This window comes from Oncorhynchus masou, unplaced genomic scaffold (genome assembly GCF_036934945.1).
Source record: "Oncorhynchus masou masou isolate Uvic2021 unplaced genomic scaffold, UVic_Omas_1.1 unplaced_scaffold_4343, whole genome shotgun sequence".
In the NCBI taxonomy this organism is placed as follows: Eukaryota; Metazoa; Chordata; class Actinopteri; order Salmoniformes; family Salmonidae; genus Oncorhynchus; species Oncorhynchus masou.
The window spans coordinates 1,132-29,060 of NW_027010735.1; the positions used below are offsets into that span (position 1 = coordinate 1,132).

Sequence of the window (27,929 nt, forward strand, 5' to 3'; positions counted from 1 at the left end):
CTTCCCCCAGGCCTCTAACCAGACTCTGCTGGACAAGTTCAAGCGGCAGCATGAGGGCAACGGCTACATTGAGTTCCCCGCCGTCATGGAGCCCGCCTTCATCATCCGCCACTACGCCGGCAAGGTCAAATACGGGGTCAAGGTCAGTGTCTGACTGTCTGGGTCAACAAGAGCTTCATGTGTGTGTCATAGCGTCCTAGCTTAAATCTATCCATTGAGTGGAATAGAAATGTCTGTAGGACAAACTACTGTTTACTCTGGCAGGTATACTCCTGGAAAGGACCATGTGAAAAGAGAACATCAGAGCCAACATGGTTCAGGTTAGCACGGCAGTGTTAAGGATATAGGGGTTACCTCAGTGTGTGGGGGGGGGTGTAATTCAAGTCAGGCAATATGTTTCATGCATTTGGTCATACAGTATGCTGGCAGGCACACACACACACACACACACACACACACACACACACACACACACACACACACACACACACACACACACACACACACACACACACACAGTAATGGGCTGTGAAGACTTACACATACCTGTACAGGATGATTTGTTAATCACTCTCCTATAACCCAGACCTCAGACTTGGCAACCAGGAATATGTCACACATTGTGCAGGTCTGGGCAGTCGTGTTTCGCTCAACTGGTTTCTGTGTCGTCTCCTGCGAACTACAAACGCTTCATTCTCTCTTGCACTCATTCAACCTGTTCATTTCCATGGGATTTACTATTGTTGTGTTTGGATGGAACAGAGTCCAAGTAACATTTCACAGCTTGGTTGGAACCACATTGGCAATATATGAGGGATCAATCAATATAATTACCCTGCGGAGAGTTTCATTAAGAAAGGTTTTAATTAGTGGTGTTGCAATCCAGTTCAAACCGAGTCCATCCTCTATGACAGGGCTTCTTTAGGGACATGGTTTTGGAAACCTCAGGAGTTCAGCCATACAAGAAGCTGCCTACCTGTTCCAATGAAAGTCTCACTAGAGAGGAAACTAAAAGCTGAAAGGTGAATTGAAGCTGAGCTTATGTGTACGTTAAACTGAGGGTGAACTGAGTGCAATGCTTAGCTATTCTCTCGCTCTTTCTCTCTCATGCACCCATACTCTCCCTTTCTCTGTCTCTCTCTCTCACAAAAATACACTCTCTCCCTTGTTCTCCCTCTCTTTCTCTTGCTCTCACTCACACTCTATTTTTTTATCTCTGTCTCTCTATCACACTCACGTATCCCCACCCAGGACTTCCGGGAGAAGAATACGGACCATATGCGTCCGGACATCGTGGCCCTACTGAAGAGCAGCAAAAACGCCTTCGTCTGTGGCCTGATGGGCATCGACCCCCCAGCCACCTTCCGCTGGGCTGTCCTCAGAGCCTTCTTCAGAGCCATGGTGGCTTTCAGGGAGTCTGGGAAGAGACACGTACACAGGAAGACTGGTGAGTGTGCTGCACACGGAGTCCTTTTCCCCCTTTAGGCTCCTGAGTCCTTTTCCCCCTTTAGGCTCCTGGGTCCTTTTTCCCCCTTTAGGCTCCTGGGTCCTTTTCCCCCCTTTAGGCTCCTGGGTCCTTTTCCCCCGTTAGGCTCCTGGGTCCTTTTCCCCCTTTAGGCTCCTGGGTCCTTTTTCCCCTTTAGGCTCCTGGGTCCTTTTTCCCCCTTTAGGCTCCTGGGTCCTTTTCCCCATTAGGCTCCTGGGTCCTTTTCCCCCGTTAGGCTCCTGGGTCCTTTTCCCCCGTTAGGCTCCTGGGTCCTTTTTCCCCCGTTAGGCTCCTGGGTCCTTTTTCCCCCGTTAGGCTCCTGGGTCCTTTTCCCCCGTTAGGCTCCTGGGTCCTTTTCCCCCGTTAGGCTCCTGGGTCCTTTTCCCCCGTTAGGCTCCTGGGTCCTTTTCCCCCGTTAGGCTCCTGGGTCCTTTTCCCCCTTTAGGCTCCTGGGTCCTTTTCCCCCTTTAGGCTCCTGGGTCCTTTTCCCCCTTTAGGCTCCTGGGTCCTTTTCCCCGTTAGGCTCCTGGGTCCTTTTCCCCGTTAGGCTCCTGGGTCCTTTTCCCCGTTAGGCTCCTGGGTCCTTTTCCCCTTTAGGCTCCTGGGTCCTTTTTCCCCCTTTAGGCTCCTGGGTCCTTTTCCCCTTTAGGCTCCTGGGTCCTTTTCCCCTTTAGGTTCCTGGGTCCTTTTCCCCCTTTAGGCTCCTGGGTCCTTTTCCCCCTTTAGGCTCCTGGGTCCTTTTCCCCTTTAGGCTCCTGGGTCCTTTTCCCCCTTTAGGCTCCTGGGTCCTTTTCCCCTTTAGGTTCCTGGGTCCTTTTCCCCGTTAGGCCCCTGGGTCCTTTTCCCCGTTAGGCTCCTGGGTCCTTTTCCCCGTTAGGTTCCTGGGTCCTTTTCCCCGTTAGGCTCCTGGGTCCTTTTCCCCCTTTAGGCTCCTGGGTCCTTTTCCCCCTTTAGGCTCCTGGGTCCTTTTCCCCCTTTAGGTTCCTGGGTCCTTTTCCCCCTTTAGGTTCCTGGGTCCTTTTCCCCCGTTAGGCTCCTGGGTCCTTTTCCCCTTTAGGCTCCTGGGTCCTTTTCCCCCTTTAGGCTCCTGAGTCCTTTTCCCTCGTTAGGCTCCTGGGTCCTTTTCCCCCTTTAGGCTCCTGAGTCCTTTTCCCCCGTTAGGTTCCTGGGTCCTTTTCCCCCTTTAGGTTCCTGGGTCCTTTTCCCCCGTTAGGCTCCTGGGTCCTTTTCCCCCTTTAGGCTCCTGGGTCCTTTTCCCCCTTTAGGTTCCTGGGTCCTTTTCCCCCGTTAGGCTCCTGGGTCCTTTTCCCCCTTTAGGCTCCTGGGTCCTTTTCCCCCTTTAGGCTCCTGGGTCCTTTTCCCCCGTTAGGTTCCTGGGTCCTTTTCCCCCTTTAGGTTCCTGGGTCCTTTTCCCCCGTTAGGCTCCTGGGTCCTTTTCCCCCTTTAGGCTCCTGGGTCCTTTTCCCCCTTTAGGCTCCTGGGTCCTTTTCCCCCGTTAGGCTCCTGGGTCCTTTCCCCCCATTAGGCTCCTGGGTCCTTTTCCCCCTTTAGGCTCCTGGGTCCTTTTCCCCCTTTAGGCTCCTGGGTCCTTTTCCCCGTTAGGCTCCTGGGTCCTTTTCCCCCTTTAGGCTCCTGGGTCCTTTTCCCCGTTAGGCTCCTGGGTCCTTTTCCCCTTTAGGCTCCTGGGTCCTTTTCCCCCGTTAGGCTCCTGGGTCCTTTCCCCCCATTAGGCTCCTGGGTCCTTTTCCCCCTTTAGGCTCCTGGGTCCTTTTTCCCCCTTTAGGCTCCTGGGTCCTTTTCCCCCGTTAGGCTCCTGGGTCCTTTTTCCCCCTTTAGGTTCCTGGGTCCTTTTCCCCGTTAGGTTCCTGGGTCCTTTTCCCCGTTAGGCTCCTGGGTCCTTTTCCCCGTTAGGCTCCTGGGTCCTTTCCCCCATTAGGCTCCTGGGTCCTTTTCCCCCTTTAGGCTCCTGGGTCCTTTTCCCCCTTTAGGCTCCTGGGTCCTTTTCCCCCGTTAGGCTCCTGGGTCCTTTTCCCCCTTTAGGCTCCTGGGTCCTTTTCCCCCTTTAGGCTCCTGGGTCCTTTTCCCCCGTTAGGCTCCTGGGTCCTTTTCCCCCTTTAGGCTCCTGGGTCCTTTTCCCCCTTTAGGCTCCTGGGTCCTTTTCCCCCGTTAGGTTCCTGGGTCCTTTTCCCCCCTTTAGGCTCCTGGGTCCTTTTCCCCCGTTAGGCTCCTGGGTCCTTTTCCCCGTTAGGCTCCTGGGTCCTTTTCCCCCGTTAGGCTCCTGGGTCCTTTTCCCCCGTTAGGCTCCTGGGTCCTTTTTCCCCCTTTAGGTTCCTGGGTCCTTTTCCCCCGTTAGGTTCCTGGGTCCTTTTCCCCGTTAGGCTCCTGGGTCCTTTCCCCCGTTAGGCTCCTGGGTCCTTTTCCCCCTTTAGGCTCCTGGGTCCTTTTCCCCCTTTAGGCTCCTGGGTCCTTTTCCCCCGTTAGGCTCCTGGGTCCTTTTCCCCCTTTAGGTTCCTGGGTCCTTTTCCCCCGTTAGGCTCCTGGGTCCTTTTCCCCCTTTAGGCTCCTGGGTCCTTTTCCCCCTTTAGGCTCCTGGGTCCTTTTCCCCGTTAGGCTCCTGGGTCCTTTTCCCCCTTTAGGCTCCTGGGTCCTTTTCCCCCTTTAGGCTCCTGGGTCCTTTTCCCCGTTAGGTTCCTGGGTCCTTTTCCCCGTTAGGCTCCTGGGTCCTTTTCCCCTTTAGGCTCCTGGGTCCTTTTCCCCCTTTAGGCTCCTGGGTCCTTTTCCCCGTTAGGCTCCTGAGTCCTTTTCCCCGTTAGGCTCCTGGGTCCTTTTCCCCTTTAGGCTCCTGGGTCCTTTTCCCCGTTAGGTTCCTGGGTCCTTTTCCCCCGTTAGGTTCCTGGGTCCTTTTCCCCCGTTAGGTTCCTGGGTCCTTTTCCCCCGTTAGGCTCCTGGGTCCTTTTCCCCCGTTAGGCTCCTGGGTCCTTTTCCCCCGTTAGGCTCCTGGGTCCTTTTCCCCGTTAGGCTCCTGGGTCCTTTTCCCCGTTAGGCTCCTGGGTCCTTTTCCCCGTTAGGCTCCTGGGTCCTTTTCCCCCGTTAGGCTCCTGGGTCCTTTTTCCCCCTTTAGGCTCCTGGGTCCTTTTCCCCCGTTAGGCTCCTGGGTCCTTTTTCCCCCTTTAGGTTCCTGGGTCCTTTTCCCCCGTTAGGTTCCTGGGTCCTTTTCCCCCGTTAGGCTCCTGGGTCCTTTCCCCCGTTAGGCTCCTGGGTCCTTTTCCCCCTTTAGGCTCCTGGGTCCTTTTCCCCCTTTAGGCTCCTGGGTCCTTTTCCCCGTTAGGCTCCTGGGTCCTTTTCCCCCTTTAGGCTCCTGGGTCCTTTTCCCCGTTAGGTTCCTGGGTCCTTTTCCCCCTTTAGGCTCCTGGGTCCTTTTCCCCCGTTAGGCTCCTGGGTCCTTTTCCCCCGTTAGGCTCCTGGGTCCTTTTCCCCCGTTAGGCTCCTGGGTCCTTTTCCCCGTTAGGCTCCTGGGTCCTTTTCCCGTTAGGCTCCTGGGTCCTTTTCCCCGTTAGGTTCCTGGGTCCTTTTCCCCCTTTAGGCTCCTGGGTCCTTTTTCCCCGTTAGGCTCCTGGGTCCTTTTCCCCTTTAGGCTCCTGGGTCCTTTTCCCCGTTAGGCTCCTGGGTCCTTTTCCCCCGTTAGGCTCCTGGGTCCTTTTCCCCCGTTAGGCTCCTGGGTCCTTTTCCCCCTTTAGGCTCCTGGGTCCTTTTTCCCCCTTTAGGCTCCTGGGTCCTTTTCCCCCTTTAGGCTCCTGGGTCCTTTTCCCCCTTTAGGCTCCTGGGTCCTTTTCCCCCTTTAGGCTCCTGGGTCCTTTGTCCCCCTTTAGGCTCCTGAGTCCTTTTTCCCCCTTTAGGCTCCTTTTTAAAGGGAAATGTATATATATTTTTTACTTCATATTCATCCTCTCCAGCACTACCCAAACCTCAACATATGTGAATATTGCACGTTTCCCCTCCTCTCAAGGACATTTTTTTTGAGGGAGAAATGATGCACATCATTGCTGTGCATCATCGGATTTTAACCAGTTATGAGTAGGCATTGCCTACTAATTGGTTTGTTATTTTTAATCAAGCCTTCGTAGACAATTAGTAAGCAATTAGAAGGAAATGCCTACTCATAATTGGTTAAAATGATGCACGCCAATGATGTCATTGGAGAAAAAAAAATATTGCTACATTTTTTACTACAAAAAACATAAACGCATCATTTTCACACGTGGTGCTGTAGATGATGAAGTTGAAACATTATGAAATGTCCCTTTAATTCAAGTACACCAGTCATAAGGCATGCTGTAAATTATGAGGCGTGTGTCTGTGCGTGTGGACCCCAGTGCAGCCAGGGCACATGCTGTGTCCCATACACCCCTCTGTTTGTATACTGTAGTGTGTGTGCCTAGTGCTGGTAGTACTGTCCTGCATTCAGTAGCTAGCTCTGCTAGCTTCCACTCTATATGACTGCCTTCTGTCCCTCAACCCTTTAGTCTACAGTGGTGCCTTCTGTCCCTCAACTCTATAGTCTACAGTGGTGCCTTCTGTCCCTCAACCCTTTAGTCTACAGTGGTGCCTTCTGTCCCTCAACTCTATAGTCTACAGTGGTGCCTTCTGTCCCTCAACCCTTTAGTCTACAGTGGTGCCTTCTGTCCCTCAACTCTATAGTCTACAGTGGTGCCTTCTGTCCCTCAACCCTTTAGTCTACAGTGGTGCCTTCTGTCCCTCAACTCTATAGTCTACAGTGGTGCCTTCTGTCCCTCAACTCTATAGTCTACAGTGGTGCCTTCTGTCCCTCAACCCTTTAGTCTACAGTGGTGCCTTCTGCCCCTCAACTCTATAGTCTACAGTGGTGCCTTCTGTCCCTCAACTCTATAGTCTACAGTGGTGCCTTCTGTCCCTCAACTCTATAGTCTACAGTGGTGCCTTCTGTCCCTCAACCCTTTAGTCTACAGTGGTGCCTTCTGTCCCTCAACCCTTTACTATACAGTGGTGCCTTCTGTCCCTCAACCCTTTACTCTACAGTGGTGCCTTCTGTCCCTCAACCCTTTAGTCTACAGTGGTGCCTTCTGTCCCTCAACCCTTTACTCTACAGTGGTGCCTTCTGTCCCTCAACGCTTTACTCTACAGTGGTGCCTTCTGTCCCTCAACGCTTTACTCTACAGTGGTGCCTTCTGTCCCTCAACCCTTTAGTCTACAGTGGTGCCTTCTGTCCCTCAACTCTATAGTCTACAGTGGTGCCTTCTGTCCCTCAACCCTTTACTCTACAGTGGTGCCTTCTGTCCCTCAACCCTTTAGTCTACAATGGTGCCTTCTGTCCCTCAACCCTTTAGTCTACAGTGGTGCCTTCTGTCCCTCAACCCTTTACTCTACAGTGGTGCCTTCTGTCCCTCAACCCTTTAGTCTACAATGGTGCCTTCTGTCCCTCAACTCTATAGTCTACAGTGGTGCCTTCTGTCCCTCAACCCTTTAGTCTACAGTGGTGCCTTCTGTCCCTCAACCCTTTACTCTACAGTGGTGCCTTCTGTCCCTCAACCCTTTAGTCTACAGTGGTGCCTTCTGTCCCTCAACCCTTTAGTCTACAGTGGTGCCTTCTGTCCCTCAACCCTTTAGTCTACAGTGGTGCCTTCTGTCCCTCAACCCTTTACTCTACAGTGGTGCCTTCTGTCCCTCAACCCTTTAGTCTACAGTGGTGCCTTCTGTCCCTCAACCCTTTAGTCTACAGTGGTGCCTTCTGTCCCTCAACCCTTTAGTCTACAGTGGTGCCTTCTGTCCCTCAACCCTTTACTCTACAGTGGTGCCTTCTGTCCCTCAACCCTTTACTCTACAGTGGTGCCTTCTGTCCCTCAACCCTTTAGTCTACAGTGGTGCCTTCTGTCCCTCAACCCTTTACTCTACAGTGGTGCCTTCTGTCCCTCAACCCTTTAGTCTACAGTGGTGCCTTCTGTCCCTCAACCCTTTAGTCTACAGTGGTGCCTTCTGTCCCTCAGCCCTTTAGTCTACAGTGGTGCCTTCTGTCCCTCCACCCTTTAGTCTACAGTGGTGCCTTCTGTCCCTCAACCCTTTAGTCTACAGTGGTGCCTTCTGTCCCTACACCCTTTAGTCTACAGTGGTGCCTTCTGTCCCTCAACCCTTTAGTCTACAGTGGTGCCTTCTGTCCCTACACCCTTTAGTCTACAGTGGTGCCTTCTGTCCCTCAACCCTTTACTCTACAGTGGTGCCTTCTGTCCCTCAACCCTTTAGTCTACAGTGGTGCCTTCTGTCCCTCAACCCTTTAGTCTACAGTGGTGCCTTCTGTCCCTCAACCCTTTAGTCTACAGTGGTGCCTTCTGTCACTCAACCCTTTAGTCTACAGTGGTGCCTTCTGTCCCTCAACCCTTTAGTCTACAGTGGTGCCTTCTGTCCCTCAACCCTTTAGTCTACAGTGGTGCTACTTCTTGTCTGCCTGCACTGAACATAGACACATTGACATTGTGATTCAGCCATATGAACTGCATACTCCTAGATAACCAAATATAGCCTTTTTGATTCCTAAACACACTTTAATTAACATAGTGTAACTTCTAGCTTCCATGCTGACAAAGCAGTAAAGACATTGATTAATTTCCCTATGAGCGTCAATACCAACTGCAGGGGCCCCATACCAATTGACAGAAATGTGTGTCAGAAAAATGACTCAATGTTCAAATTCTTTGATTACTCATTCAGAAATGCGCTCACTCCAAATGTAAATGTAACACTGTCAAAGGGGACATCACTGGTGACATCATGATCTCCTAAAGCTGACAGCGGGTGAAGGAGGGGGAATAGCCTACAGGTTAACTCTGTCACCGTTAGTCAAACTCACCCTCCTAGAACCACAACGGATCCCACCTCTGACCCCAACTGCAGTTTGAATGTAGTGTATATCCTCTCTCCTGAACGTCTGGCAGGTATCTCTCTTGTAGTCTGCTGCTCTTCATTCTTCCTGCTGTCTAATCTGTCTTTTCTCTCTTTCTTTTTTCTTTCTTTTCTTCTCTTTTGTTTTGCTTCCCAAGGGCATGATGCCGCTGCTCCCTGTGCAGTTTTGTGCAGTGTGGATAGTTTTAGCTTTCTGCATCACCCTGTGCATCAGAGAAGTTTAGAGATCCTGCAGAGGTGCAAAGAGGAGAAGTACAGTAAGACTGCATTTCCCACAATAACCCTCTCTCCTCACGTTCATGCAACTGTGAGGGGTAACCGTAGGGGTGAGGTAGACCAACAGCATCAGACCAGAGACATTTTAGTAAATAAACATTATGATGGAGTTGAATTATAGCTTTCTTTAGATATCATTTTTGTGAGGGGGAACTAATTTAAAACCCCAAGATCTCTTGTTTATTCTTCATTAAAATCATGAGTTTAGTTCCACAGCATTTGTCATCCACCTGTACTGTCTAGATATTTAGTAGGTGGACCAAGAAGGCATAATGTTTCTATTCATCCTTCCATTAAATTAGATGCTTGTTGGTCTCCTCTCCCCCAATCTCTGCATGCACCTGTATGTGTCTTAACAGCCAGTCTTGCATGTGATCTAGTATGTGCCTATGCTAGTCCCCCCCCCACACCTTCTCACTAACTCTGTGTTTGTGGGGCGACCCAGCACTGAACGGTCCTGTTAGCATGGTGACAGGCACTCTAACTTCCTGTTTAATCCAAGCTGTGGTCTGGGGTAAGACACAGTAACACCACTAGTCTCCACCACCACAGACACATGCAGTGTTGTCACCATGTTGCCCTGGTGGCCCTGGCCTGTTACCCTGCCCTGGTACCTGCTCAGGGGCGTAGATCAAGGGTCAACCCACTGGTCCACCATGCCACTAGTCTGCACCCCCCCCCCCCCCACAACACACACACACCTCTAAATGAAATATAGAGAACATCTAGCCTATCAGAGGGCATGGTTGTGCTATTACCATATTGTTTGTTTATGCTTATCCTGTTACCATATTTCAATCATCTCAGATCTACTTGAAGTGCCCACAGGTAGGGTCTAGGGGCCGATCTGGACGGGTAGGGTCTAGGGGCCGGTCTGGACGGGTAGGGTCTAGGGGCCGATCTGGACGGGTAGGGTGTCCATGTAAGGGATGGGGGTTGTGATGGAGGCGTTTCCGTCCCTCCATCTCACCCTCATGTAAATCTAACTAACCTATTCACACACAAACCAATAATATCATTCAATTGTTCTAGAAAAAATAACACATTCTTCAGGGTTTTTCAATAATATCCCTCTTCAAGTGTTCTAAAAAAATACACAAGGTTGTTCAACATCAAGTCCACACCAAGCACAGTTTTTAAGAGCTTGTAGCCAACTGTATTTTCTTCTCTTTACCCTTCAACAGCGCCGGATATAGCAGAACATACTGATGATACTGAAAACCAAATGGCCTACAGCCTTCAACCAGTCTGAAATGAATCGCTAGAATGTAGTTCACTTCAAATCACTTTCTCAGTGATGGGATGCTTTCTAGGATGCTCTGTTTTCTCTCACTGTGTGTGATTGGCAGAGGTTTCACCACTTGAAGATGGAATGTTGGTGTATTGATTACATCTCCTCTGCCAACGGTCATAAGCCAATCAGATTGAGGGAAAACGCACAGCTGCCAAAAACACAGCCGTCACAGTTATTGAAAAATGCTTTCCTGACAAAACCGGTTTGTTTTCGCCCATTGGAGGCCAACAATATCTCACTCAAATAGGTGCCTCTGAATTGAGTGTATGTATATTTTGACTTCAGAGCTACAATGGTTCATTTAAACATGATCCAGAAGCACCCATTGTTCTTTTAAATGCAACAGTTCAGCTCAATTATATTTGGCATGTTTGGATATTTGACCACAAAGTCATAGATTCTCCCCTCATGTATATCGTCATGCAATTCTTCATAGAATACCATCTTCTGAGAAAATAGATGTTTCTTGGAATATCAGGATGAATCATGGGTTTATATAAACATTTGGTTTTTGGGGAGTTAGAATCGTGGTTCTTAGTGTTGGACCTTCCCAATTATCAAAGGCATGTTTCCAATAACTGTTTTTAAGTGTTTGTCCATACAGTGAACTAAAACATTTGTTAATCATTAGTCCAAACTAAACTGAGTAACGCTTCCCAAAGTGGATCTTCCAGACTTCCATAATTCTCACAACCACGCTAACAGCCAAACTCACTGTTAACCTCCATTATTTTTAGCACTATATAACCCGATTTAAATCAGACATTTGGATACATGTAACTGTCATTATGACATCATTACAACCAGAAACAGCCCAGTTCTGTCCACTGAGTTAGAACTGGTATTGTCCTGGGGTCTAACATTGGTCTGGGTTTGGCCTGGTCCATCTTTGCGTGTCCTCTCACCTTGTTGTGTTCTCCTCCTTCCCTGTCTCTCCCGGCTCAGGTGTGGTCAGAAAGAGTCTACGAACACCGCTGTCGGACCTGCAGGGCAGCAACACGCTCAACGAGAAATCTCCACGGTAAGACCACCTGTGTACTGTACGGTGTATGCTGAGATATGTTGTAGCCTAGCGGTTAACAGCATTGGACCAATAACCAAAAGGTTGCTGGTTTGAATCCCTGGGCCGACTAGGTGAAAAATCTGTCGGTGCCCTTCTCTTGTAAGTCGCTCTGGATAAGAGTGTTTGCTAAATGACTAAAATGTTGATGATTCTGTACTGGGGAGCGTCACTGCCCTGGAAACTCTGGAGTGTGTTCAGCAATGATGCTCCCCAGTACAGAAGAGGAGGTTTGTTTAATAATGACGCTCCCCAGTACAGAAGAGGAGGGTTGTTTAATAATGACGCTCCCCAGTACAGAAGAGGAGGGTTGTTTAATAATGATGCTCCCCAGTACAGAAGAGGAGGGTTGTTTAATAATGACGCTCCCCAGTACAGAAGAGGAGGGTTGTTTAATAATGACGCTCCCCAGTACAGAAGAGGAGGGTTGTTTAATAATGACGCTCCCCAGTACAGAAGAGGAGGGTTGTTTAATAATGATGCTCCCCAGTACAGAAGAGGAGGGTTGTTTAATAATGACGCTCCCCAGTACAGAAGAGGAGGGTTGTTTAATAATGACGCTCCCCAGTACAGAAGAGGAGGGTTGTTTAATAATGACGCTCCCCAGTACAGAAGAGGAGGGTTGTTTAATAATGACGCTCCCCAGTACAGAAGAGGAGGGTTGTTTAATAATGACGCTCCCCAGTACAGAAGAGGAGGGTTGTTTAATAATGACGCTCCCCAGTACAGAAGAGGAGGGTTGTTTAATAATGACGCTCCCCAGTACAGAAGAAGAGGGTTGTTTAATAATGACACTCCCCAGTACAGAAGAGGAGGGTTGTTTAATAATGACGCTCCCCAGTACAGAAGAGGAGGGTTGTTTAATAATGACGCTCCCCAGTACAGAAGAGGAGGGTTGTTTAATAATGACGCTCCTTTAGTAGAGAAGAGGGTTGTTTAATAATGACGCTCCCCAGTACAGAAGAGGAGGGTTGTTTAATAATGACGCTCCCCAGTACAGAAGAGGAGGGCTGTTTAATAATGACGCTCCCCAGTACAGAAGAGGAGGGTTGTTTAATAATGACGCTCCCCAGTACAGAAGAGGAGGGTTGTTTAATAATGACGCTCCCCAGTACAGAAGAGGAGGGTTGTTTAATAATGACGCTCCTTTAGTAGAGAAGAGGGTTGTTTAATAATGACGCTCCCCAGTACAGAAGAGGAGGGTTGTTTAATAATGACGCTCCCCAGTACAGAAGAGGAGGGCTGTTTAATAATGACGCTCCCCAGTACAGAAGAGGAGGGCTGTTTAATAATGACGCTCCCCAGTACAGAAGAGGAGGGTTGTTTAATAATGACGCTCCCCAGTACAGAAGAGGAGGGTTGTTCGGCAATGGGTTGGAGAAAAATCGAACAAAGCTTTAAAATAATGATTGTGCACTGACTCGCATAACGCCTTCCGCTGCCCCCTAGAGCCCTGTACCCCCTAATTAACCCCATAACATGACATTACTGCCCGCTAGATCCCCATACCCCCTAATTAACCCCAAATCATGACATTACTGCCCCCTAGATCCCCATACCCCCTAATTAACCCCATAGCATAACATTACTGCCCCCTAATTCCCCATACCCCATAATTAACCCCATAGCATGACATTACTGCCCCCGAGAGCCCCATAGCCCCTAATTAATCCCATAGCATGATTTTACTGCCCCCTTGTGCAACATACCTTCTAAATAACCCCATAGCATGACATTACTGCCCCCTAGATCCCCATACCCCCTAATTAACCCCAAATCATGACATTACTGCCCCCTAGATCCCCATACCCCCTAATTAACCCCATAGCATAACATTACTGCCCCCTAATTCCCCATACCCCATAATTAACCCCATAGCATGACATTACTGCCCCAGTATACAGAAAGTGGCAAAAGACCACCCTTAGAACAGTGCTTTTGGGGGCAAGAGGGCAAGTCTTGGACTGTTACACAAGTCCTGCTAATATGATTTGGAGGAGGAGACACACAGACCCACACACCTGCACACACACACACACTCATGGTTACTAAGTTAGTGCTAAAGCCCACATGCAGCTGTTTCCTGCATGATGTCAGGTCAGAGTTATGTGTTTCAGGAGACGAATAAATACTGGCTCTCGGTAGGTGTCTTCTCAGATGGACGCTACAGTACTGTCTGTGGTCCAGAGGGGTACTCTGAAAACAAACATATTCTGTAGCCGTTCCTCCTTGTAGCATACACAGCATTAGAGGAACATTGTTTAAAAACCTCTACAGGATCTTTGGGTCCCCCACGGGACAGTTGAGCTTACGTTGGCTAGTGCGATTAGCATGAGGTTGTTAGTAACAAGAACATTTTCCAGGACATAGACATAACTGATATTGGTAGAAAGCTTAAATTCTTGCTAATCTAACTGCACTGTCCAATTTACAGTAGCGATTACAGTAAAAGAATACCAATCTATTGTTTGAGGAGAGTGCACAGTTATGAACTTGAAAATGTATTAATAAACTGATACAAATGTTTGAACAGAAATGCAATGGTTCATTGGATCAATCTAAAACTTTGTACATATACTGCTGCCATCTAGTGGCCAAAATGAAAATTCCACCTTGGCTGGAATAATACATTATGGCTTTTCTCTTGCATTTCAAAGATGATGGTACAAAAAATATATTTTTTAAACGCATGTTTTTTTCTTTGTATCATCTTTTACCAGATCTAATTTGTTATATTCTCCTACATTCATTTCATATTTACACCACCTTCAAATTGTTTCCGTTCAAATGGTATCAAGAATATGCATAGCCTTGCTTCAGGTCCTGAGCTACGGGCAGTTAGATTTGGGTGTCATTTTAGGTGAAAATTGGATAAAGGAGCGGATCCTTATTAAAGGGACAAGTATCCATATTTCAGAACTGGCAACTGAAACATGTCTTACTCATTTTCATATTTCTAGGATTAGTCTCAAGTGTGGTCAGGGTGGAAACCTAATTTATTTCCACCAGGGCATTTTGTTTATATTGCTTTAGTGCTATAATTGTAATTCCCTAGTCAACGGAGTTATCGGTCTCTAGTTTAAATCATCCAAACTTATTGGGAGGCCTGTTTAAATTGGAAATATATCTCACCACTGGGTTTCAGGATTTACTCTGTTCTTTATATGAATTTTGGACCTGATTTCTTCCTGTAGCTTGGCTAAAGTAGGTCTTTTGGATCTCTTCCATGACCTCTATGAAGAGAAATCTTAACAGGTCCTGCTAAGTCCAAACCAAGAGAGACAGCCATTTATGCTCAAGTCTTATTTTCAATCTGTCTCCACTGTCCAAACTATTCTTGGCTGTGAATGCACGAAACAGAGCAAAATATGCCCTGTTTTCCCCCATCAGTTTCGCCACAAAATATGACAAAAACCATGGGATCCTAGACTGTGTCGTAAAAGCAAAATACTTTGAGACCTCAGTGTTGTTTTACTCTGACTTAGCAAATAAATACTTTGGTGTTCATAGGTTTTTTTTGCAAATAAAACCCTAAGACAATGAGTAACCATTTTAATTTGGGTGACCACATCAAACGGTACAATCCGAAAACAAATGGCTTGCTTTGTTTCCCGTCATATTTAATGTAGAAGTGGTTAGTGTCACAAACAGTCTTCCATCTTTAGAGATAGTATACATTCCAACATTTGACTCCCAACAACACTACTGTACTGTAAGTCTTCACCTGTTGGCCTTGGACTTATCACCCATGACGCCACCCCATGGACACGTGTCTAACCTCTGACCCCGTCCTGCTTGTAGGAAAGACGAAGCCCCCACATTAGTAACATTTATATATGTACTCCCGCATGGATACCGTGTTTAACGTGTCGTTGTGTGTGGCCACAGGCCCAGTAGGAGGTGGTGTATAAATCATTATGGGTCAGAGTGTGAAAACAAACATCCCTCCCTGGCTGCTGGGATGGCTTACCGGGTGGAATCCATGTTAGATGACCTTCTTCTCCCCAGTCCTGATGGCTTGCCGGGTGGAATCCATGTTAGATGACCTTTTCTCCAGTCCTGATGGCTTGCCGGGTGGAATCCATGATAGATGACCTTCTCCCCAGTCCTGATGGCTTGCCGGGTGGAATCCATGATAGATGACCTTCTCCCCAGTCCTGATGGCTTGCCGGGTGGAATCCATGATAGATATACTTCTCCCCAGTCCTGATGGCTTGCCGGGTGGAATCCATGATAGATATACTTCTCCCCAGTCCTGATGGCTTGCCGGGTGGAATCCATGATAGATGGCCTTCTCCCCAGTCCTGATGGCTTCCCGGGTGGAATCCATGATGGATCTCCTCCTCTCCAGCCCTGATGGCTTGCCAGGTGGAATCCATGATGGATGGCCTTCTCCTCCCCAGTCCTGATGGCTTGCCAGGTGGAATCCATGATGGATCTCCTCCTCTCCAGTCCTGACACAGTAAACTACCAGTGGTTACTCAGGAGTGTCTTTCTCTCTCTCTCTCTCTCCTGACTCCTACCCTCAGGGCTTAAGGGGTTTGGTGTTAGGGGGTTTGGTGTTAGGGGTTGACCGTTAACCGACCCCAGCCGCTGTGTGGATAGAAAAACCTGCTGTTTGTTCAGGCGCTTGGCTAGGATGACCAGGGTTTACCTTGAGGCCTGAGGCTTTACACTGCTGAACCTATGGCTAGGATAGCATATCCCATTTGTGGTGGTGCTTAATATGTCTACAGGACATGAAATACAGTCAATGTTGGTCAAGCATTTTCTTATTTAAGCTTTTTCCCAGCTCTTTCCAAGTTGTCCAGCTAAAATGAAATGTCTATTTTCTCAAGGCATATTTTTAACTGTGGATCATTTGAAACTTCCTAACCAGGGATGGTGTGGGCTGGAATGGGCGTGGTGGGCGTCAGAGCCGCCTGTCATCCAGCGGGTCCAACACGGAAGAGGACGGAGGAATTTTGTCAACTCCACCAGCAGCAAGCTCCTGGAGAGAGCCCACGGCATCCTCATGTGAGTGACTCAACATCTTAGTTTAACTTCTCTGGGATATTCGGGATGGTAACGTCCCACCTCGCCAACAGCCAGTGAAATTGCAGGGCGCCAAATTCAAAACAGTATTGTACACTATTTTAAAGATAAACTTGTTGTAAATCCAGGCACAGTTTCTGATTTTCAAAAAGGCTTTACAACTAAAGCACACAACAATTATGTTAGGTCAGCACCTAGTCACAGTAAAACACAGCCATTTTTCCAGCCAAAGAGAGGAGTCACAAAAAGCAGAAATAGAGATAAAAATAAATCACTAACCTTTGATGATCTTCATCTGATGACACTCATGGGAATTCATGTTACACAATACATATATGTTTTGTTCGATAAAGTTCATATTTATATCCAAAAATATGTTTACATTGGCGCGTTATGTTCAGTAGTTCCAAAACATCCGGTGATTTTGCAGAGAGCCGCATCAATTTACAGAAATACTCATAATAAACATTGCTAAAATATACAAGTGTTGTGCATGGAATTTTAGATCCACTTCTCTTTAATGCAACCGCTGTGTCAGATTTCAATTAATTTTTTTACAGAAAAAGCACATCATGCAATAATCTGAGTATGGCGATCAGACTAAAAAACAAGCCATACAGATACCTGCCATGTTGTGGAGTCAACAGAAGTCAGAAATAGCATTATAAATATTCACTTCACTTCATCAGAATGCACTCCCAGGAATCCCAGGTCCACAATAAATGTTTGTTTTGTTCAATAAAGGCCATCATTTATGTCCAAATACCTACTTTTTGTTTGCGCGTTTAGTACACAAATCCAAACTCAGGAGGCGCAGGCAAGTCCAGGCGAAAAGTCATATTACAGTTCGTAGAAACATGTCAAACGAAGTATAGAATCAATTTATCATAAATCTTCAATAATGTTTCAACCGGAGAATTCCTTTGTTTGTAGAAATGCAATGGAGCGCAGCTAACTCTCACGGGAGCGCACAAGACAGAGCTCATGGCACTCTGCCAGACCCCTGACTCAAACAGCTCTCATTCCCTCCTCCTTCACAGTAGAAGCATCCAACAAAGTTCTAAAGACTGTTGACATCTAGTGGAAGCCTTGGGAAGTGAAATATGACCCCATAGACACTGTATATTCGATGGGCAATGACTTGAAAAACTACAAACCTCATATTTCCCACTTCCTGGTTGGATTTTTTTCTCAGGTTTTTGCCTGCCATATGAGTTCTGTTATACTTCGACATTATTCAAACAGTTTTAGAAACTTCAGAGTGTTTTCTATCCAAATCTACTAATTATATGCATATTCTAGCTTTTAGGCCTGAGTAGCAGGCAGTTTACTCTGGGCACCTTTTTATCCAAACTACTCAATACTGCCTCCCAGTCCCAAAGAAGTTAACACACCGGTCAATCACCCACCACCAGCACTGCTTAAGTTACTGTAAGGACTGACTTTCTGTCTAAAACCTCCTACACCACTCCTTAAGTTACTGTCAGGACTGACTGTTTCTGTCTCAAACCTCCTACACCACTCCTCTTTATGCCCTATTTTGGCCTGGTAGAGAAGACTCAGTGTAGATATTCTTCTAAGTCCCTAAAACCATCTGCTCTCTTTTACCAGGAGAAACAAAAACTACAAATCAAAGCCCAGTCTTCCAAAGGTAAGCCACCTTGTTAAGCCACCTTGTTAAGCCACCTTGTTAAGCCACCTTGTTAAGCCACCTTGTTAAGCCACCTTGTTAAGCCACCTTGTTAAGCCACCTTGTGTTTAAACCGCTAGTGATGGTACTAGTGCTGACTCATACTGGCTGTGTGTTCTTCTCTGTTACCGCAGCACTTGCTTGACGTCAAGTCCCTAAAGTATCTCAGCAACCTGACGCTGCACGACCGCATCACCAAGTCCCTCCTCCACCTCCACAAGAAGAAGAAACCACCCAGTATCAGTGCTCAGTTCCAGGTCAGTCAGTCCCCCTTGGGCACACATCTAGGATCAGTGTATCTTTCCCAAATCATGCCCATAACTATTAGGGCAAGGGTGCCAAACTTAAATCCTGGCGGGCCATGAGGCTGCTGGTTTTTGTTATATCTTTTAAATTCTTGTCCAATTACACCCATTAAGACCTAGACAACCAAGTGAGGGGAGTTCCTAACTAATCAGTGACCTTAATTGATCAATCAAGTGCAAGGGAGGAGCGAAGACCCGCTGGCCCTTGAGGACTGGAGTTTGACACCTGTGTATCAGGGATAAAATACAAAACTGACCTCAGATCAGTGGTTAGGGGTAACATCTCTCTGCTACACGTATCTGGGATGTGTATTGGAAGTGACCAGCTCAGTCCAGCTGACAGTATGGATGTTCTCTGGAACTCTGGGTGTTGTACCATGAGCTGTCTGTTACAACCTCCTCCCTCTGCCTGTACGCCTGTCCGCCCGCCCAGTGTCGGGTCCCAGCCTGTGACGTCTTTTTTACAACCTCGTCCGTCTGTCTGTCTGTCTGTCTGTCTAGTGTCAGGTCCCAGCCTGTGACGTCTTTTTACAACCTCCTCCGTCTGTCTGTCTGTCTGTCTGTCTAGTGTCAGGTCCCAGCCTGTGACGTCTTTTTACAACCTCCTCCCGCCGTCCGTCCGTCTGTCCGTCCAGTGTCAGGTCCCAGCCTTGTGATGTCTTTTTACAACGTCCGTCCGTCCGTCTGTCTGTCTGTCTAGTGTCAGGTCCCAGCCTCTGACGTCTTTTTACAACCTCCTCCCGCCGTCCGTCCGTCTGTCCGTCCAGTGTCAGGTCCCAGCCTTGTGATGTCTTTTTACAACGTCCGTCCGTCCGTCTGTCTGTCTGTCTAGTGTCAGTTCCCAGCCTGTGACGTCTTTTTACAACCTCCTCCCTCCCTCTGTCTGTCTGTCCGCCCACTGTCAGGTCCCAGCCTGTGACAACCTCCTCCCTCCCTCTGTCTGTCTGTCCGCCCACTGTCAGGTCCCAGCCTGTGACGTCTTTTTACAACCTCCTCCCTCCCTCTGTCTGTCTGTCCGCCCACTGTCAGGTCCCAGCCTGTGACATCTTTTTACAACCTCCTCCCTCCCTCTGTCTGTCTGTCCGCCCACTGTCAGGTCCCAGCCTGTGACAACCTCCTCCCTCCCTCTGTCTGTCTGTCCGCCCACTGTCAGGTCCCAGCCTGTGACGTCTTTTTACAACCTCCTCCCTCCCTCTGTCTGTCTGTCCGCCCACTGTCAGGTCCCAGCCTGTGACGTCTTTTTACAACCTCCTCCCTCCCTCTGTCTGTCTGTCCGCCCACTGTCAGGTCCCAGCCTGTGACAACCTCCTCCCTCCCTCTGTCTGTCTGTCCGCCCACTGTCAGGTCCCAGCCTGTGACGTCTTTTTACAACCTCCTCCCTCCCTCTGTCTGTCTGTCCGCCCACTGTCAGGTCCCAGCCTGTGACGTCTTTACAACCTCCTCCCTCCCTCTGTCTGTCTGTCCGCCCACTGTCAGGTCCCAGCCTGTGACGTCTTTTTACAACCTCCTCCCTCCCTCTGTCTGTCTGTCCGCCCACTGTCAGGTCCCAGCCTGTGACAACCTCCTCCCTCCCTCTGTCTGTCTGTCCGCCCACTGTCAGGTCCCAGCCTGTGACAACCTCCTCCCTCCCTCTGTCTGTCTGTCCGCCCACTGTCAGGTCCCAGCCTGTGACAACCTCCTCCCTCCCTCTGTCTGTCTGTCCGCCCACTGTCCCAGCCTGTGACAACCTCCTCCCTCCCTCTGTCTGTCTGTCCGCCCACTGTCAGGTCCCAGCCTGTGACTGTCTGTCTTTACAAGCCTCCCTCCCTCCCTCTGTCTGTCTGTCCAGGTCCCAGCCTGTCAGGTCCCAGCCTGTGACGTCTTTTTACAACCTCCCTCCCTCCCTCTGTCTGTCTGTCCGCCCACTGTCAGGTCCCAGCCTGTGACAACCTCCTCCCTCCCTCTGTCTGTCTGTCCGCCCACTGTCAGGTCCCAGCCTGTGACAACCTCCTCCCTCCCTCTGTCTGTCTGTCCGCCCACTGTCAGGTCCCAGCCTGTGAGGTCTTTTTACAACCTCCTCCCTCCCTCTGTCTGTCTGTCCGCCCACTGTCAGGTCCCAGCCTGTGACGTCTTTTTACAACCTCCTCCCTCCCTCTGTCTGTCTGTCCGCCCACTGTCAGGTCCCAGCCTGTGACAACCTCCTCCCTCCCTCTGTCTGTCTGTCCGCCCACTGTCAGGTCCCAGCCTGTGACGTCTTTTTCTTTTTATCATCCCACCCAAAAGACAACGATGACATCATGTCTGGGTGGGGAAAAATACAATTTAATAGGCCATAAAAAGCATCTCTTGTCAAGAACGTCCCCATGTCTCTGTCACTTTGGAAACTAGTGTGATCCCTGATGATGAATGTTTAGCTCAGTTGAGCAGATTTCACCATGTCAAAAAGAAAATGATAAAAACCCATATGCTATTTTATATTAAAAAGATTCTCTGGCACTTTTTTGTATACTTTTTAGCCAGTAGTTCGGAAAATAGTGCTCACAAGCCAAAAGTGTTCCCAGAAAATTGCGTACTACATGACATGTGCTACACGTCATTGCTCTCGCCCTGCTGTGTGTTCATCATATGCATCTTGCGAGCTGTCTCATATGACAAGGGGCTGATGCTCATTGGTTGAACTCAAATTGCTGGACTATGTCGGAGAAAATGTAGGCAAAATGGCGCAGCACACCTTCCAGAAAGAACAGTTACTTTCAAACTAGGTTTAAAAAATGACTTTGTAGTCGCCAAAGTAAAGGTAAATACTTAAATATGTAAGTCCCCAGCTTCTCGAAGACCAGCTGAGTAGGCTGATGAAACAGAAGGGGACATTGTCAACTCATCTCAGTTATGATCATCCCCTTTATCACAGCCGTAATCATCTCTCCATCCCCTCCCACCATCTTGTCTTTCTTAACTCCTCTGTTGTCTTTTCTCATGCCTGGCTGTCTCTATTGCTCCTGGCTCACAGTGGGGGAGGAGGAGTCCCAAATGACTCCCTATTCCCGACATAGTGCACTAGTTTTGACCAGGACCTGGAGTAGGGGGGGCATTTGGGACGCAGTATGAGAGTAAAGAGGCGTGACCACCCCCACAACAACAATCCCATATCCCCTAGCCCTGGCCTGTACTCTAACCCTCTCTGGCTGGCAGGAAGCCTGGGCAGAAGGCTGCGAGTGGTGACATCACTTCCCACATCCTGTTGTGTGGCTGATTGCTTTCATCTTCCGAGTGGAGTGGGGGGGAAGTGCATTCCTGGCCACCGAAATAGCCACACACACACTCTCATACACACACACACACACACACACATACACACACACATACACACACACATACATACATACATACATACATACATACATACATACATACATACATACATACATACATACATACATACATATATACATACATACATACATACATACATACATACATGGTCAAAACTAGTGCACTATGTGTATATACACATATATATATATATATATATATATATATATATATATATATGCACACACACACACACAGTGGGGCAAAAAAGTATTTAGTCAGCCACCAATTGTAAGTTCTCCCACTTAAAAAGATGAGAGAGGCCTGTACTTTTCATCATAGGTACACTTCAACTATGACAGACAAAATGAGAAAAGAAAATCCAGAAAATCACATTGTAGGATTTTTAATTAATTAATTTGCAAATTATGGTGGAAAATAAGTATTTGGTCACCTAAAAACAAGCAAGATTTATGGCTCTCACAGACCTGTAACTTCTTCTTTAAGAGGCTCCTCTGTCCTCCACTAGTTACCTGTATTAATGGCACCTGTTTGAACTTGTTATCAGTATAAAAGACACCTGTCCACAACCTCAAACAGTCACACTCCAAACTCCACTATGGCCAAGACCAAAGAGCTGTCAAAGGACACCAGAAACAAAATTGTAGACCTGCACCAGGCTGGGAAGATTGAATCTGCAATAGGTAAGCACCTTGGTTTGAAGAAATCAACTGTGGGAGCAATTATTAGGAAATGGAAGACATACAAGACCACTGATTATCTCCCTCGATCTGGGGCTCCACGCAAGATCTCACCCCGTGGGGTTAAAATGATCACAAGAACAGTGAGCAAAAATCCCAGAACCACACGGGGGGACCTAGTGAATGACCTGCAGAGAGCTGGGACCAAAGTAACAAAGCCTACCATCAGTAACACACTACGCCGCCAGGGACTCAAATCCTGCAGTGCCAGACGTGTCCCCCTGCTTAAGCCAGTACATGCCAGGCCCGTCTGAAGTTTGCTAGAGAGCATTTGGAGGATCCAGAAGAAGATTGGGAGAATGCCATATGGTCAGATGAAACCAAAATATAACTTTTAGGTAAAAACTCAACTTGTCGTGTTTGGAGTACAAAGAATGCTGAGTTGCATCCAAAGAACACCATACCCTACTGTGAAGCATGGGGGTGGAAATATCATGCTTTGGGGCTGTTTTTCTGCAAAGGGACCAGGACGACTGATCCGTGTAAAGGAAAGAATGAATGGGGCCATGTGTCGTGAGATTTTGAGTGAAAACCTCCTTCCATCAGCAAGGGCATTGAAGATGAAACGTGGCTGGGTCTTTCAGCATGACAATGATCCCAAACACACCGCCCGGGCAACGAAGGAGTGGCTTCGTAAGAAGCATTCAGATGGACCTCACCCAGTCTGTTTCTTGTTGTCCGGCGCAAGAGAACCCAAGAGGACCAGTCGCTCTCCTCACCCCAACCCTCCATGATACAGCAGCCAAGGACACACTAGCCTTTTATCCTAGACAGTCTTTTATTATGTGGTTAAAAAGGTTATAAAGATATGACAACAATTTATTCACACCAGACAAAGCCACTTCTCCCTGCTATAAAACAAGCCACAGTACACCAACAAAACCACTCCTTCCTGCTATAAAACCAACAAAGCCAATGTGCCGTCCGTGTATTATTTCTGCCTGTTTATACAATGTTTTAATGTTTTTGGTGAAGTCAATGCCCTGGTATGTTCACTAGGAACCAAACAGAAGCAAACGAAACAGGGAGGGGCCAACCTGAATTTGTCCAATAGAAATGTTTTCCGTTTGGAGTTATTAACAGTTTTTTTTATTTATTTTTTATAAACGTTTTGGACTAATGATGGCACCCCTGATCTGTCCTACCACAGGCCTCTCTCAATAAGCTGATGGAGACTCTGGGCCAATCAGAGCCCTACTTTGTCAAATGCATCCGTTCTAATGCAGAGAAGCTGCCCCTGCGCTTCAACGAGGGCCTGGTGCTCAGGCAGCTCCGCTACACGGGTATGCTGGAGACCGTGCGCATCCGCCAGTCAGGCTACAGCATCAAGTACACCTTCCAGGTAAGCAGTTCTATAATCTGCCGGTCTTCTATCCTGGAAACACTCACATTGTAGACATTAGTCAGTTAATCTGCCGGTCTTCTCTCCAGGAAACACTCACATTGTAGACATTAGTCAGTTAATCTGTCTTCTCTCCGGTCTTCTATCCTGGAAACACTCACATTGTAGACATTAGTCAGTTAATCTGCCGGTCTTCTCTCCAGGAAACACTCACATTGTAGACATTAGTCAGTTAATCTGCCGGTCTTCTCTCCAGGAAACACTCACATCGTAGACATTAGTCAGTTAATCTGCCGGTCTTCTATCCTGGAAACACTCATATTGTAGACATTAGTCAGTTAATCTGCCGGTCTTCTCTCCAGGAAACACTCACATTGTAGACATTAGTCAGTTAATCTGCCGGTCTTCTCTCCAGGAAACACTCACATCGTAGACATTAGTCAGTTAATCTGCCGGTCTTCTATCCTGGAAACACTCACATTGTAGACATTAGTCAGTTAATCTGCCGGTCTTCTCTCCAGGAAACACTCACATCGTAGACATTAGTCAGTTAATCTGCCGGTCTTCTATCCTGGAAACACTCACATTGTAGACATTAGTCAGTTAATCTGCCGGTCTTCTCTCCAGGAAACACTCACATCGTAGACATTAGTCCGTATTAATCTGCCGGTCTTCTCTCCAGGAAACACTCACATCGTAGACATTAGTCAGTTAATCTGCCGGTCTTCTATCCTGGAAACACTCACATTGTAGACATTAGTCAGTTAATCTACCGGTCTTCTATCCTGGAAACACTCACATTGTAGACATTAGTCAGTTAATCTGCCGGTCTTCTCTCCAGGAAACACTCACATCGTAGACATTAGTCAGTTAATCTGCCGGTCTTCTCTCCAGGAAACACTCACATTGTAGACATTAGTCAGTTAATCTGCCCGTCTTCTCTCCAGGAAACACTCACATCGTAGACATTAGTCAGTTAATCTGCCGGTCTTCTCTCCAGGAAACACTCACATTGTAGACATTAGTCAGTTAATCTGCCGGTCTTCTATCCTGGAAACACTCACATTGTAGACATTAGTCAGTTAATCTGCCGGTCTTCTCTCCAGGAAACACTCACATTGTAGACATTAGTCAGTTAATCTGCCGGTCTTCTCTCCAGGAAACACTCACATCGTACACATTAGTCAGTTAATCTGCCAGTCCTCTCTCCAGGAAACACTCACATTGTAGACATTAGTCAGTTAATCTGCCGGTCTTCTATCCTGGAAACACTCACATTGTAGACATTAGTCAGTTAATCTGCCGGTCTTCTATCCTGGAAACACTCACATTGTAGACATTAGTCAGTTAATCTGCCGGTCTTCTCTCCAGGAAACACTCACATCGTAGACATTAGTCAGTTAATCTGCCGGTCTTCTATCCTGGAAACACTCACATTGTAGACATTAGTCAGTTAATCTGCCGGTCTTCTCTCCAGGAAACACTCACATCGTAGACATTAGTCAGTTAATCTGCCGGTCTTCTATCCTGGAAACACTCACATTGTAGACATTAGTCAGTTAATCTGCCGGTCTTCTCTCCAGGAAACACTCACATCGTAGACATTAGTCCGTATTAATCTGCCGGTCTTCTCTCCAGGAAACACTCACATCGTAGACATTAGTCAGTTAATCTGCCGGTCTTCTATCCTGGAAACACTCACATTGTAGACATTAGTCAGTTAATCTACCGGTCTTCTAACCTGGAAACACTCACATTGTAGACATTAGTCAGTTAATCTGCCGGTCTTCTCTCCAGGAAACACTCACATTGTAGACATTAGTCAGTTAATCTGCCGGTCTTCTCTCCAGGAAACACTCACATCGTAGACATTAGTCCGTATTAATCTGCCGGTCTTCTCTCCAGGAAACACTCACATTGTAGACATTAGTCAGTTAATCTGCCGGTCTTCTATCCTGGAAACACTCACATTGTAGACATTAGTCAGTTAATCTACCGGTCTTCTATCCTGGAAACACTCACATTGTAGACATTAGTCAGTTAATCTGCCGGTCTTCTCTCCAGGAAACACTCACATTGTAGACATTAGTCAGTTAATCTGCCGGTCTTCTCTCCAGGAAACACTCACATTGTAGACATTAGTCAGTTAATCTGCCGGTCTTCTCTCCAGGAAACACTCACATTGTAGACATTAGTCAGTTAATCTGCCGGTCTTCTATCCTGGAAACATCACATTGTAGACATTAGTCAGTTAATCTGCCGGTCTTCTCTCCAGGAAACACTCACATTGTAGACATTAGTCAGTTAATCTGCCGGTCTTCTCTCCAGGAAACACTCACATTGTACACATTAGTCAATGTTAATCTGCCGGTCTTCTCCCCTGTAAACATGAAACAAATAGTGCAAGTTACAGTCATTCATTAGCGATGACGTTAACATTTTCCTTCTGTCCAAAGGTGGTGTGGACTCGAGCCCTGGTGCAATTTCCTCTATTCCTCAGTAACCTCCGAGTCATGTCCTCTGTTGCTCAGTAACCTCCGAGTCAAGTCCAACATCTGAGTCATTGTTTCCACTTCTTTCTGTGTTTCAGTTGGCTTGGTGATTGGGATCAGTTGTTTGCAACTTATCATGCTATTCATTGAGCAAACAATGGCATCTGCTGTAAGAAATTACTTGCTTGCGATTTGAAGTGGTGGCCATATTGTCTCGAAGACTAAGTTTGATGTTTGTATGATAGTATTGTGGGACTATTAGGACAGAGCTCTTAAGTTAGGTGGCATTTGAATATGACTAGTTGGGTACAGTAATGTCACAATAATATTATAGATTGTCTAGTGTCTAGCTTGTTACTGTACTTTTAAAAAATCCTTCAGTTTTATAGTAGCATCACCTTTTATTTTTGTGTATTGCTTGTCCTGTAAGAAACCGTTGAGCTAGTGTTTACAGCTGTGGAAGCCAAACATTAGATCACCGGGAAAAACCACTGTGATGGAATGTTTGTAATACACAACCTTGACGGTGAAACGAGAAGGAATGCCCTGCCCGTACGCTCATTAACTTACTCACAACACGGGCTAGTTTTAGCCTCAGCCTGACATTGTCATTTATCTGAATTCCCCTGACAGATTAGACCTGCGCTCCAGATATTTTTCATCATCACAGAGGACCGCGTGTCATCTTCTGAAGACTGTCCTGAGGTCATGGTGGAGAACAGGGCCTCTATAGTCTGTAATGAAACACTCGGCCCTGTGGGGATAATTGTAAAAACACAGCATCTGTTTCCCAGTCAGTCAGCCACACCCCTACAGCTTTCACCGGTTTCCCAGACTGCCCTACTGTGTTGACATCAGACAACGGGCCTCCATTTGGTGGAGTGGGAGGGTGAATATTTTTTTGATGATGTTAGTTAGTGTCCCTGTAAATATCACCATGGACTATCCCTAAAACCACATGTGCCCCGAACTGGATCTTGTCCTCAGACTAGCTGGTGATGTCACTTAGAAATTAACAGCGCCAATCCTCAGGGGCTGCAGTGTTTTGTGCTCCCTGCGACAGATTCAGACCAATGGAGAGAAGTGCCATGGAGAAGAGTCAACCAGTAGAGGCCGTTGAGGACTGCCTCCTACATTTATAATAACCATTTTTTGTGTGTGTTTCTCATTTTCCCTCTACTTGCCTGGCAGGATTTCATCCGCCACTTCCGCGTACTGCTACCCGAGGGCACCAGTGCCACCCAGGAAGGCATCGGACAGTATCTGGGCCAGGTGGACCTTGCACCTGATGGATACCAAGTTGGCAAAACCATGGTATTATTCACCCTACTGTCGGTCACTAGTATATTTAAACCATGGTACTATTCACCCTGCTGCCTGTCACTACAGTAGATTAAAACCATGGTACTATTCACCCTGCTGCCTGTCACTATAGTCGATTAAAACCATGGTACTATTCACCCTGCTGCCTGTCACTACAGTAGATTAAAACTATGGTACTATTCACCCAGCTGCCTGTCACTACAGTAGATTAAAACCATGGTACTATTCACCCAGCTGCCTGTCACTATAGTAGATTAAAACCATGGTACTATTCACCCAGCTGCCTGTCACTATAGTAGATTAAAACCATGGTACTATTCACCCAGCTGCCTGTCACTATAGTAGATTAAAACCATGGTACTATTCACCCAGCTGCCTGTCACTATAGTAGATTAAAACCATGGTACTATTCACCCTACTGTCGGTCACTATAGGATATTTAAACCATGGTACTATTCACCCAGCTGCCTGTCACTATAGTAGATTAAAACCATGGTACTATTCACCCAGCTGCCTGTCACTATAGTAGATTAAAACCATGGTACTATTCACCCTGCTGCCTGTCACTATAGTAGATTAAAACCAGCTGCCTGTCACTATAGTCACTATAGATTAAAACCATGGTACTATTCACCCAGCTGCCTG

The 27,929-nt window shown here is 47.3% G+C and overlaps 1 protein-coding gene across 1 annotated transcript; it reads left to right on the forward strand.

Moving 5' to 3' along the window:
- LOC135535026 (unconventional myosin-IXAa-like) lies at window positions 1-27,260 on the forward strand (the record flags this gene model as incomplete). The annotated part of the gene is made up of 10 exons (XM_064961769.1): window positions 1-142; window positions 1,252-1,447; window positions 8,554-8,673; window positions 10,932-11,007; window positions 15,926-16,062; window positions 16,870-16,897; window positions 17,692-17,731; window positions 17,905-18,027; window positions 23,278-23,469; window positions 27,153-27,260. Coding segments are annotated over 10 exons (1,162 nt in total), but the record flags the coding sequence as incomplete, so codon positions are not given.
- Between the last annotated feature and the right edge of the window lie 669 nt (window positions 27,261-27,929).